General features: G+C 32.1%; 1 protein-coding gene across 7 annotated transcripts in view; it reads right to left on the reverse strand.

Moving 5' to 3' along the window:
• LOC114349389 (uncharacterized) overlaps window positions 1-14,199 on the reverse strand; it is a 107,529-nt gene that overhangs the window by 42,594 nt on the left and 50,736 nt on the right. For 5 of the 7 annotated variants that reach the window (XM_028299742.2, XM_028299743.2, XM_050657140.1 and 2 more), the window contains exon 2: window positions 10,379-10,579. In XM_028299742.2, coding sequence (XP_028155543.2) covers window positions 10,379-10,567 — 189 coding nt within the window. In that variant the 5' untranslated portion in view covers window positions 10,568-10,579. Of the gene's footprint in view, window positions 1-10,378; window positions 10,580-11,002; window positions 11,111-14,199 lie in introns of all 7 variants that reach the window. The other 2 variants (XM_050657143.1, XM_028299745.2) reach the window with 2 other exon arrangements.

The following is a 14,199-nucleotide window of genomic DNA, read 5'->3' on the forward strand; positions in this document are numbered from 1 at the left end:
GTTAGTTTTATGTATTGCGTGATGCATATGTATAATGTATGATGGAGATATGCTCTTCACGTTTCCCTGTCCTCTATTATTGGCATGTTTTTGTTGTTTACTTCTTCTTTAAGTATTGGCAACCAAAGTCTACTGCATTTTGGTGATCGATTTGCTGCACATTTTTCTTCATTCAGTAGGATGAGGGCTGTTTCTTTGCTTTTTCTCTTTTTCATGACAATTTCCTTCATGACTATTGATGCATCTTTCCACTGTGGTATGTGTTCATTGTCCCAGGCATCTTTGCATATCTGTGATTTGTCGAAATCCCTGTTTTTGAGGTATGCTTCATGTTCGTTGATCCTGACGCTTAATGGTCGTGCAGTTTCTCCCACATAGAAATTCTTGCATTCGCAGGGTAGTTTGTAGATGCAGTTCTGTGAGTAGGAGTATTTTAGGTAAAATATGTAATTGTCATTACAACTTAACTGGGGCTAATCCCATATAAACATAATGTTCATCTCAAACATGCCACAATTCAACAGTTTTAGAACCCTATCAAGGAAAATTCTTAATTCGAAATAGTAAAATTCAAAAAAAAAGCAGGTGTCAAAACAAATATTGTTTTTCTATTCTATAATTTATCTTTAATATACATATACATAAGTTTAAGTAAACATATTGTAAATTGTTTGGTATAAAACAGAATACAAAATGAATAAAGTCAAATGGAGACAGAGTAACGAGCGGGACGATCAACAACTATACCTACAACAACGTAGGTTTGCCAAAATTTACAAATATACTGAAAATACACAGTTGTAAAATCCAAAATAACTGTCAGAAAAGTGTCCTCTCCTTTGCTTTAAAAACTAGGAAAACAGAATAACCACTACTTGTATCTACAGTATTGTTAGAAAAGTTTATTTGATCGTCCTGTATATGTCGAAAGAAAAAGATTCCATAAATAACAATATAGGAAATACTTTCCTTTTATTCGGATTTGGTGAAGATTATTTACGGTATTCTCTCAAGCAGTAAGTGTGAACAATTATCAGAAAAATAGCATGTCATCCGTGTAAATAAAAATAGTACAAAGACTACAGAGAAGAAAGTTTATTCGGTTGTCTAATGAGTTCCTTGAATATGTCTTATTATGCATATTGACTTAAAGATCATAATATATTATTACTGTTCTAAAGCTATTTTATTGTGTCATCTTACGCAATTTACTTACTATTTTATTTTGGAATATGGAATATTATATTGGAAGTGGACAAAATAGTAAAGTTGTGTCAAAATACAAAACAGTAATAAATTAAACAAATTTTGTTTTTGGTGCTTGGTAAAAAATTCTTCTAATAATTTAATTTTATCTGACTCATTCATATTCATATATTATCCATTTTAAAGTAGATAACTTTAAAATGATATTGCCAATATTATTTATGGGTTGCGTTCCTGGAACGACTCTATTGGAAGATAGTTCATCCGATTAAATCAAATCATCAAGCATATCCGTCAGAAAAATTATAGATGATCAAAGACATCAGAGACATCAAAGACATCAAAGACAAACACATGCAATGTCAGTAAATTTCTCATGTTAGTGATTCCATAGTAAATCACGAAGAAAAAACAACAGGAAGAAAACCTCATGATACTATCCCGACATGGTAGGTAAGTTTAATCTCAAAATTAACACCAAACTTTGATTTTATATTCATGTTACATATTATTTTAAAATTTAAATGATGTTCCTCGATATGCTGTTTGTTATTGACTTATTTATCGAAGTGGAAATCGAACAGCCAAAATAAATTTAATTTTAAACTTAATCCGTGTCTTATTCCCAATAAAATAGTAAATTGTAATAAGTATATTAAGTTTTTTTTATCCGTGGACATTGATTTAATATTGTATGTCCCTATTGACAGATTGATAGATTTTCTTGGTTTCTGTTGTGTTCGTCTTAGTGGGTTTTTGTTTTTATCTATCAAGAGCTATTATTGCCTCCCCCAAATTTCGTGAGGCAGACCTTTGAGGTGTGGGATTCAGAAATTTTCTTACCCACCTGGGGACCATTTCCGTTTGTTTTATTATTCGCCATGATAAACAGAGGGAGGTAATGGCAGTTAAAACAGCACGCTTGCCATGCGGGTTGGTGAGTTCTTATTAAGCCGCCCATTTTGGGTCAGACGCTGTTTGTAGCCGCTGACAGACGCTACTGGTTTGTGATCTTATACTATCCCTAAAATCAAGCGTTGCCAGCTTCGCCATCTTCGCCGTACCGAAAGTGTTCTTAATCGCCTTGGATGCCGTTCTGGACTTCATCAGTGACCCTGGACAAGGGACCCTTAGCAGGTGCTAGCTCCCGGGTCAAGAAGCTCCTGGAATCTGCAGGGGGCAGGGATTGATTCACTTTCCCTGATAGAACTATCCAATAGAATCCAAGGGACTCCAAAGGAGTTCCTACCCGCTACCCGGACGAGATCATAAAACGCAAAGAGCGATGGAAAGGCAAATGTTGCATTTAAGACTAATGGATAAAAAGAGAAACGACTGGATAAGAGAGAAAACCAAAGTTAGGGACGTTAGACAAGAAGTTGCAAAATTGAAATGGAGATTTGCCGGACACACTATAAGACAAAAAGAAGACCGATGGAATAAAATTCTCATAAATTGGAGAACCGTGGGAATATAAACGAAGCAGAGGAGGCCACGAATGAAATGGGCAGATGATATCAAGAAGCACATGGGCTCTAGATGGATAACTGTAGCGACAGACAGAGAAGAATGGAAAAGAATTGGGGAGGCCTCCAAAGATGGACCAAAGAAGGCTAATTAGAATTAGAATTAGATATTAAGTTTAATTAAGTAATTAAAATTTTGACTATTGGGTCGAGTTATCTTGCTACGAGAGGGCTAATCATAATATGCATTGATGAACATACATTACATATTGAAATAACTTTCTTGAATCATAATTGTCAATTTAAATCTGCTGTATAAGTATAATATACACTCACCGGCACAAAATTCCGCCACCCAAAATTTTTAATTAAGTTTGACAATTTATAACTTTATTATTTGTACTCCGATTTTCAAGATTTATTCACCAGTTTGTAGGTACATATGTTGACATCTTTTGGTATTATTCCGGTAACACAAAAATTTTGCTTGCATGGCATTATACAGGGGTGAATGGAAGCGTTGTATTTTCTCCTAACTTTAAAACATTCTGTGGAAAAATTGAATAGATGATTTTGTTTTATAGTCCTGTCATATTATCCCGAAGGCATCACTAAAATTTTGTTTTTTGAATTATCCGAATATCTCTTTACTTGTAAGAGCTGTACCATTTTTTGTAACTAAAAACACTGATTTACTCATAAAATATAGGTTGGATTGATAAGATTAGAATGGCCCGCATGCTGCCCAGGTCTTAATCATATTGAGTATTTATGAGATGAATTAAAAAAACGCTATTCGCCGTCATCCTAGGCCTCCAGAAAATTTGGTGCAGTTATGGCCTTGGTAGTGGAATATCGGGCTATTCCCCGGGCAAGGATAACACATCCTTATTCGATGTCAAACAGATTGCGAGCAGTCGTTGCTGCAAGAGGTGGACATACCCGTCATTGAATTGTATTCTTTTGTTTTGTTGTTAATTTTGTTTTGTTTTGTTAATTTTAGTGCGTTTGATATGTTTAATTAAAAAAAACCTTCAAAGCAGTGTTTTTACTTACAACTCTTACAAGAAAAGAGATATTCGGATAATTCAAACAACAAAATACCTTAGTGATACTTCCAGGATAATACAAAAGAAGTATAAAATAAAATCAGCCCTCCAATTTTTCCACAAAATGTTTTAAAGTTGGGAAAAAATACAACGCTTCCATTCACCCCCGTATAATGCCATCCAAGCAAAAAAATTTTGTTACCGGAATAATGAAAAACACCACTAATACATGTACCTACAAACTGATGCAAGAATTTTGAAAATCGGAGTACAAATAATAAAGTTACAGATTTTCAAACTTAATCAAAAATTTTGGGTGGCGGAATTTTGTGCCGGTGAGTGTATTATATCGGTATTAATCATTTATTTTTAGACTTAATTTTGACTAAATTAGGTAGGTACATGGAAAGCTTTGAAACTAAATACTAAAGTAAACCCAAAAAAAGACATAAAAACGAAAACTGGACACTATCAAGCTTACGGAAAAATTAAATTGGTAATGATAAAACAATGTTAGGCTTTATCGATTTTTTTACATGATTTTCAACGCAAAATTTAATGGGTATTAGGTATATTGAAGAAGCAGATAACAGCATAGCAGATCGAAATGATTGAAATCTATTCAACCCAATCAGAGAAGTCCAAATAATGAGTAAGTTATAATAAGTATGATAAAAAATAAGATAGAAAACGAAAAGAAAAATTTTAAGTAAACTCTTATTTTATGTTTTATTCAAATACGTATGTTGCTTTTAAAATGATTTTTGGTATCGAACGTGAATTAAATCGAATATTATATCGAATAAGCAAATAACACCATATAGGTAGATAGATAGAAATGATTGGGATCTATTCAAGCCAAACCAAGAAGTCCAAAGAATGAATAAGTTACATGTATGACAAAAATAAAAAAAATGAACAGAAAAATTTTAAGTAGACCTTTATTTTATACACATCAAAATGGTCTAGGGGACAAGAACTGAAAGTCATTTACTTTCAAGATGCAATATTTTTCTGTTAAAATAAAATTTGTTTATTATTGGTTGGACAGATCTTATCACAATTTACCACAATTTATCACAATGTCGGTTTGTGTTTTTGTTGATCTTAAAAAATGTAAATTTTTGTTTATCTAGTCAACTTAAAAGTATATTCAGTATAATTTTTGCTGCACTAAGCGACGTGGCAGAAGCTGTGCATTCGGGCGCATATGAAATGCCTCCCGAAGAAGGGTTTCTTACCTGTCGCTAAAATGGTCACATACGAATTGCCTCCCAAGATCTAAATCTAGCTCTAAATTACATGCTTTTAATCTTTATGTGAAAGTGAGACGTTGCCACACTTTTTAAATTTTCGGCAAAATTGGTATTTTGTTATTTAATTAGTTTTGTAACCATTATGTATAACAACCATTATTTTTTGTTATTAATAATTTGACAAAAAATACAAAAACATAATAAGTATTTTATAGATTTATTAAAAATAACATCACAAAAAACGTATTTGGAAAATATTACAAAATATGTATAGAAATATAAAATTACAAAATATTTTTCCTAAATTTATATGATACTACTTTGACAAATTCTAATCTATTTATTTTACATTCTCTTAATTCTAAATTTTTTTCATTTAGAAAGTTTATTTTGGCTGTACTTTCCGCAACAATTTTTTTTTGGTTTCGAAACAGAATTGTAGGTATTTATTTGAAATTGTAAAATTATATCAAAAAAATTATTAATGCTAGGATGAGGGCAGTAGAAAGAAGAATTATACTTGGAATGAAAACTTTCGCATGGGTTTGTGGTTCTTTGTAAGGATGAAGAGTGCTCAGTCCAAAGAGGTGGACGAAATGTCGAATTTTCAGATATGTAATTATGCATTAACTGCATTAAGAATTAAAAAAATCAAAATATATAGTACCTATTTAAATTATGATTTGGCAACATTGTGTCATTATACAGAGATTAAATAGACAAAATATCAGCCTAAATGATTAACGAAACGGAGGCATTTCGATTGTACCTGGGAGGCATTTCATGTATGAAAATATTTACCTGAAAAAGTGGGAGGCATTTCGATAACTCCGGTGCATTCTACCAAAAGTACTGTCGAACGGTTATGGCAGCGTTTTCAAAAAACTGGTTATGTAAGAGAAGGACACACTGGTCCAGCAATAGCAACACAACAGGTACGTGACAAGTTTGATCGCTTCCAAGACACTAAGGAAGCCCCAATTTTACTGCTAGCCAGCTAAGAAGTAAGCTTCAAAACATTCATGGCATTAATATCTCTGCTCAAACTGCCAGGAATAGGTCGCATGAGGGTAATATTCACTCTAAATATGACATCGCACAAAGAGATTACAATGGGCAGAAGAACATCAAATTTGGCAAGAACGAGAATGGGCAAACATTCTTTTCACCGACGAATCCAGGATCCAGGTTGGTTTACGACCGAATTCACTATAAGGTCGAGGGTGTGGTAAATACCTGACAACGCATCTCGCTTGCAAACTGTTCAAGAAGTGACAAATCAAGGAGAAATTTTGATGGCTTGGGCTGGAGTTTCAATAGATTTTCGAACCGATGAATTTTAGTTTAATTATTTTTTTTTCAATTTTTTATACCCTCTGTATACAACGACCGATTGTTGTGTTATTCACAATTTATCGTTAAGCAGCGTCCAGATTTGTTGTATTTCAATATTTTTCAAACAAATTTAATTATTCTTTGATTACTTTGTCTCCTGCTCTAGACCATTTTGATGTGTGTATTTTATTGAACTTGAATTAAATCCATAAGAAAGTTGAATAATCGCTAAAATGCAAATACATTTTTTCAGATCGGGTTTGCGGACCTAACTTGTATTAATAGCGAGATAAATCTTAAAAAATTATTTGTATTGTAACAAAGGTCAAAGCACCGACAACAAGGTATATGAGATAAACGTGTGGGTAGATAAATTTGCCTGTGCATATAATTTAGTAGTAGCATCTGTCTGGACAACCGAAATGTTTTCGAAATGTAATTGACCCACCAGTATAGTATTTATTAATTTAAATATTATATTCAACGAAAATAAACTGACAACACATTTTAATATTATTTACTAATTTTATTGGGAATTAACGAGAATTTCCGTTTAAAATACGATTATTTGACATTTCGATTTCCTCTTCGGAAATTTTGAGGACAATTTCCGAAATGAAAATCCAGACGTCAAAATTAACGTAGTTTATACATATATTATGCTAAAATTGCTACAGACGAATAAAAATAATAAATAATATTGATCGAAATAATTTCCCTAAAACAGTTATTTTGTGATATTTTTTTTTGATGAATGTTAGCACCATATTGTCCATATTTCTTATACATATATTGAATATATTTTTTGCTTGGATGATCTTGTTATTTTCAGTGTGGAACTAATTCAATAATCACTAATGTATCAATCAATATATTACTCGTATATTTTTTGGAAAAGAATAAAAAACCGCTAAACGCCGTAAAAATGAGTGGCGAATACAATATTCCAGCTACAAAAGATCTGATATGAATATTACGTGGCGCGAAAATGTACTTTGATTTTGATGCAAAACAAAATTCTAGTTTTATTTTAAAAGATTTTTTCATAATATTTGCTCAATTTGAAGTAAAACGCGCCACAAAAGAGTAACTTTGATACAGTTTGAATTTTGAAACTCTTTTGTAACGCGTTTACTTCAAATTTAGCAGATATTATGAAAAAATCTTTCAAAATAAAACTAGAATTTTGTTTTACATCAAAATGAAAATACATTTTCGCGCCAGGTAATATTCATATCAGACCTTTTGTAGCTGGAATATTGTATGCGCCACTCATTTTTACGGCGTTTAGCGGTTTTTTATTCTTGTATCAGGAGTTTTTCAAAGTTACATATTTATAAATTAAATGTATGAAGTTGAATGCAATGTTTCTCGATTACACGTTAAGCTTTATAGATGGTCGCCGTTGTCGCAATATCTCCCAAATGATCTAGTGTCCATCGAATATACACTAGATCTAATACAATCTAATTCGAAATAGATTGAAAAAAATATTGGGATGGTCGGTAAATATACTCGGACTGCCCGTTGCCAGATCAAATTTAGCGTCGTAACCACTACAACTACATAAACCATTTCGGGAATAATCGTTAATTGGATTATACTTTTGTAGCTTAATAACTTCTGAACGGCTTAACCGATTTTGATCACTAAACATGAGTTTGAAACGTATTGACAAGTAGTATCTGATGCATCTAAGGCCAAGTATGATAACTAAAGCTATTACAGGAATTATTGAGCTTGAAAAACCGTTTTTTCCCATAGGAAATAGACTTGATCATACTTATGAAGTCTATAACTTACAAATTCGAATTATCCCGGATATGAGGTATACACCGTTAGATTCGTTTAGAGTCCTTTTACAAACGCTCAGTTATTGGCGTAATTCGTAGGTTGAAATTTTGAGTAATTATTGTCGAAAAACCAAAATTTTCAAAGTTTGTTTTTCAGTTTTTCGACTATACTGAGCCGTGTGTATGTCTGATCCTGACGGCTTAAACACCATTTGAAAGCATAACTCAACACTATTGATCTGGTGTATTTTCGGTTCTCCTGTCTCTTCTTGAACCGAAGATATATACCCCCAAAAAATATGCCATTTTGTACCTACCAAGTCCTATAGCTGGCTTATGGTTCGTCAAAATTTAAAAACTACACTGGTTCTGAATCGGCCCGGACCCCCTCTTCAAACACAGAAAAAAAAATTCAGATTGGTTTAACTTTTCCACATACATACATATCCACAAACATTTTCCATTTTTTAAATAGAAATTGAGTCATATTTCTGATCTCGGTAACTTTTGAATGGTATAACTGATTTTCAAAATTAGACATGCGTTGGAAAGGTAATGATCAGTACTATTAGAAGCCGCACAGGTCGGACTTAAATTTTCGAAGTTTTTTGGAGTTTTGGGGATGAGAACGAAAAACAGACTCAGAATAGGAAGGGCCGTAAAATCCACACCCTTGGACCAAAATGGATGGTTGACATATGAATGGGTGAGTCTTTTCCTGAAGTTTAAGATGGGAGTTGACCCAATTTTCAATTCAGTCAGATTTAAAAAATGGAAAATTTCGTGTATATATTGTCGCGTGTAGGGGGGTGTGTGTGCGCGCCACTGACGAGAACTGCCGTTCTCTGGTAATATGAATAATCGTGGATTTAAATTCTGGTAATGAAATGTAAGATTGCGTGCATATAAGTGCTTCTTATTTTTCTTTAAGTACCGTCTCCCAATCGGAGGTTGGATATCATCATCACTATCTTTACTCTATCTACCGCTGCTCTGAACAGTTCCATACAACTGCATTTAAACCCGTCCATTCAATTTTTCAACCATGACACTCTCCTACTTCCTATAATCTTCCTCCTTTTATCTTTCCCTGTATTATCAGTCTTAACATTTCATATAGCTGTCCCCTCATTACGCGTCTCAGATAATGTAACTTTCTTATTTTTATTGTGTTTATTATTTCCTATTCTTTGCTATACCAATGCTATTTTACATGTACTATGTACATTTTCCAAATGTATGCTCTTTATGTATTATTTGTTTTTTTAGTTATTATTTGTTATCATATATTTAGTCTTTTTTATATTAAATTTTAATCAATATTTTCACAATAGTTTGTTTTCTTTAGTAGTAATTGAAGTTGTTTAGCAGAGTTTGGCATAATCACGGTATCATTTGCATATCTTATTAATAGATGTTTCATCAATTATTATCCCTTCACTTGCAGATAGGAATGCTTCCTTCTAAAATGGATTCATCATATACGTTGAATACTAATGGAAACATAATATAGGCATCCCTGTCTAACTCTTCTCCTGATTTCAATTTCTGGACGAGTTCGTTATCTATTACAATTTGTGCTCTTTGATTCCAGTAAAGGTTTGTTATTATTCGTAAGTCCCCTTTGCCTATGTTTTTTGTCTTTAGAATTCAGACTAATTTTTCATGTCTTACTTTGTCAAATGCTTTTTCGAAATCAACGTAACAAACACGCACATCCACATTCATATTCATGTACCTTTGAGCTATCACGTTAAGAGCCAATAACGCTTCTCTGGTTCCAAGTCCGTTTCTGAACCCAAACTGACTATCATCTATTCCTTCTTCCAGTTTTTTATTTATACGACCATGTATTATTTTCAACAATAATTTGAGAATATAACTTATTAATGCTATTGTTCTGTATTCACTGCAATCTTTAGCGTTTTTATTTTTAGGGATAGCACAAAAAGCGGAGATTAACCATTGTTTCGGTGTGTGTCCTGTTTTATAGACTGTGTTAAACAAGTCGACTATAATGTCTAAGGTTTCATCATTCTATAATGTCTAAGGTTTCATCATTTATGCATTTTAAACTTTCTACTGGGATTTGGTCTGGACCTACTGCTTTACCAATTTTGCTGTTTTTTAATATTAAGTGCTAGTGAGGTTAAATAATGATACGAGATAAATTTCAATGTGAAACAAAAGCAAACGTTTTTTGATATAAAATTAGAAGTGACGATAAAATATTTAAAACATCTTTCATCTGTATACTTTGAAACATGACTTACCTTAATAGTTAAAATACATCCTCCCAATGCCATAATATTACACAAAGTGTGGTAAGAGTCCATTAATAGTGTCAGAGCATGAGTGAGGTGACTTACAATTAGTTCTAATAAGAAAAAGGCGATGGTCAAGCCTAGTACCACGTACAGCTGAAAAGGTTGCATCCTTCTTACCCATTCTTTCATTGCCATGGTTGAACTATTCTGAAACAAAAAATCCTTGATTTTCTTTACGATAATGATTAGAAATATTATAATGAAGTTCCTAGTTGACGAAACTATGCCATATATTAACGTGACCTCTTATACGAGTTTTAATGAAATTGTGTGTTTTACAAAAGATTGTAGAACTTATTGGATCTCTAGCATTACAATATATTGCAAAGTGAAGCTTAAATGTATAAGGAAACTACTCAACATCTTTAACTTTTAAACAAAAATGCTTTGGAAACTGCAATACGAGAACAAAATACAGAAAGACCTAAGTTATTTTCTTTTCCTTCGAATACAGTCTCCATTTAATGAAAGTTGGTAAAGTAACATCTGTCGATTTTGTGTACCTTGGAACAATTTTGTTGTTCTTATATTAGTCCAATCTGGACCTCGATTCCCTTTTATTTTACTTACCATTATTAATTTTAGTACATCACATTTACCCAAGTTAGCTATAAACTATATACCTACATCGATAGTAGAGAAAATACTAAGGGAGTAGGTAGATACGTTGAACCAAACCTGAAAGAAAAACACACAGGCAACATTTAGGCCAGATATATATTACGAAATACAGTGTGTCAATTTTAAAACTTACAATGGCTATATCTCACGAACAAAAGCTGATATCGAAAAATGCTTAAAACCGTTTCTAGGATAGTAAGGGGGAACTAAAATTACATGAAAGAGAACTCACCCCCATCAACCCCCTAGGCCCCACCCATCACAACCAAAAAAGTTTAAATTGCAAACCCCTACTTGTGATACATCATTGAAAAGGCTATAAAAAATGCTATTCAATGGTATAAACATTAATTATACAGGGTGAAGCAATAATTGTGAAACTTTGACTTAAATGAAAAATTTAATAAGGTTTTGTTGAATTACAAATTTATTAAAAATGTCAATTAAGTAAATATTTAATGTGAATTCCGTTGTTTGGTAAACAATAATACAGCCTATTTTCAAATTCTGCACGAAATTTAGCAAATGTTCTAGTAATAGGGCGACATGCTTGAGTAATTCTTTCTCGAAATTCCCCAAGTGAAGCAAGTTGAGTTTTATAGATGATTTAGGGTAACCCCATAGAAAAAAGTAATATACTATCCTAGTATAAAAAGTACTATCCAATGGTATAAATAATAATTATACAGGGTGTTAATATCAGCTGGCTTACTATGACTTTTGTATTTGTAATGCTATCTCCCGGACTATTATTTTAAATGGTAAGTGTCCGCTCGTAATTTTTTTTGTTAATTAAAACTTAATTTGCCATTTTTGCCTTAAATCAGTTGTTTATAAAACTTAACTTGCGTCACTTGGGAAATTACGAGAAATAATTACTCAAGCATGCCGCCCGATTACTAGAAAAACATTTGTCAAACTTCGTGCAGAATTTGAAAATAGACTGTATTATTGTTTACAAAACAACGGAAGCCACTTTGAACATTTACTTAATTGACATTTTTATCAAATTTGTAGTTCAACAAAACCTCATTAAATTTTTCATTTAAGCCAAAGTTTCACAATTATTGCTTCACCCTGTATAATTATTATTTATACGATTGGATAGCGTTTTTTATAGCCTTTTCAATGATGTATCACAAGTAGGGGTTTGCAATTTAAACTTTTTTGGTTGTGGTGGGTGGGGCCTAGGGGGTTGATGGGGGTGAGTTCTCTTTCATGTCATTTTAGTTCCCCCTTACTATCCTAGAAACTGTTTCAAGCATTTTTCGTTTTCAGCTTTTGTTCGTGAGATATAGCCATTGTAAGTTTTAAAATTGACACACTGTATAATAGAGAGGAAAAAAGAAGGAAATAACAATGGAACAGAACTATACTTGACTTTTATTGACTTAAAGACAGCTTTTGATTCGATTGACAGGAAAAATATAGAAATATAGGGAACAACTAGAAGTACTTAAAAATCAGAATCAGAGAAAGTACATAAAGATATATGGTCAGAGGAAGAGTACAATAGCGAAAGATTCAATAGATTTAAAATACGCAAAGGAATAAAAACAGAGATATAGTTTAAAATCTTGATGTTCGTGATAATAATGCACATAATTATAAAGAACCTCAAAACTAAAGAAATAAGCCTTAATACAATAATTGGTTTCATGTACCTGGTGTCCCAATAAGAATGGCTCTCGGCCATATCTCAGGAACCGTTTATAGTACAGCTTTGAGAAAAAAAAAAAAAAAAAAAAAAAGAATGTGTCTGTACTTTGTACGCACGTAAGAAGTTATACTTCTATTATATGATTTCTTAAAAATAAATATACTTAAAACAGATGAAAGATGGATAAAAATGGTATACATTTTTATTTATACTTTACTTTTTAAACTTTTATTTATACTTTTTAAACAGATGAAAGATGAATAAAAATGATATACATTTTTATTTATACTTTAAACAGTTTGTTTTAATTTTTTTAAACACCAAACTAATTTTGTGCTTACCGCTTTCAAAAAAATAAAAAAAAAAGTATAGGATTGCTCCGGACTCGAACTCAAGACCTCTCGATCTCTGGCCGAATGCTATGCCAAATACGCTACGAGGACTGTGTCTGTATCGGTTCGGACGTAGGTACCTAATGACAATTCACGGTAACAAACAGACAAGGTGAATAAATATACAATAAAATGTTTTAATAATACTCATCTTACTCATGAGGAAGACAAATCCAAAGACACAAAAATTATAATAAGTATATTTACTAAAAACACTAATATATTCTTTTCACACCTTTTCTTGCACTGAATATTTATACATAACTTGAAAGATTCAGCAACTAAACACCATACTGTCTGTGTGCGCATACGCGCAGTATTATGAAATTTTACTCTCAATCGAGCCTAAAGAAAATCGGGAAAAGCCTGGAAATTATTTTCATAATTGTAGGTCCACCGCTAGAGGGCGTAATTGAATATCAAAAATTAAAAAAATCAAAATTTTACAAAGTTTACCTAATAAAAGGGCACTGGAAATCCAATCATCGTATTCTTTATAAAATTCTGAGCATATTTGATTTCACAAGTTTAAGTCTACCTTTGCAAATAAGAGGTGCGGGCGAGTGGGAACCTTCTTATGAAAAAATGGCTGTAATTCCGGTTTTGCTAAATCGAATTTTGCATACTTGGTCTTGTTGAAAAAAGCTCTTTTTCGTTAATGTAAGAGTCTTATTTTCGAAATAGCCTAATGAGTAATATGCCAGCTAGTAGGCGTTATTTAATTATTTTCGGAAATCTAGTTTTATTTGGAGAATATTAAATACAAGTATGTATTTTTAATACTGCATTACAAAATTAGACCAAATTAGCAACATAATACCGAAAACCGCATGTCGATACCTTTTTTCTATCTCGAGATATCTTAAGAAACATGTAAATTTTAAACATAACTGTTACTGTCACCGGTAAACGAGGTTAAGGATAAGTAGTGTGCTATGGAAAATACAAATAATCATTTTCCAGATGTAAACGTATATAATTAATTAAAACAACAATAAGACAAATAACACTATAAAATATAACAAAGAAATAAAAGGAACTACTTACTTAGTGACGACCTATATGTTCAAATTGTTGCTTATCATTTTCGATGG

Source organism: Diabrotica virgifera, chromosome 1 (assembly GCF_917563875.1).
Source record: "Diabrotica virgifera virgifera chromosome 1, PGI_DIABVI_V3a".
NCBI lineage: Eukaryota > Metazoa > Arthropoda > Insecta > Coleoptera > Chrysomelidae > Diabrotica > Diabrotica virgifera.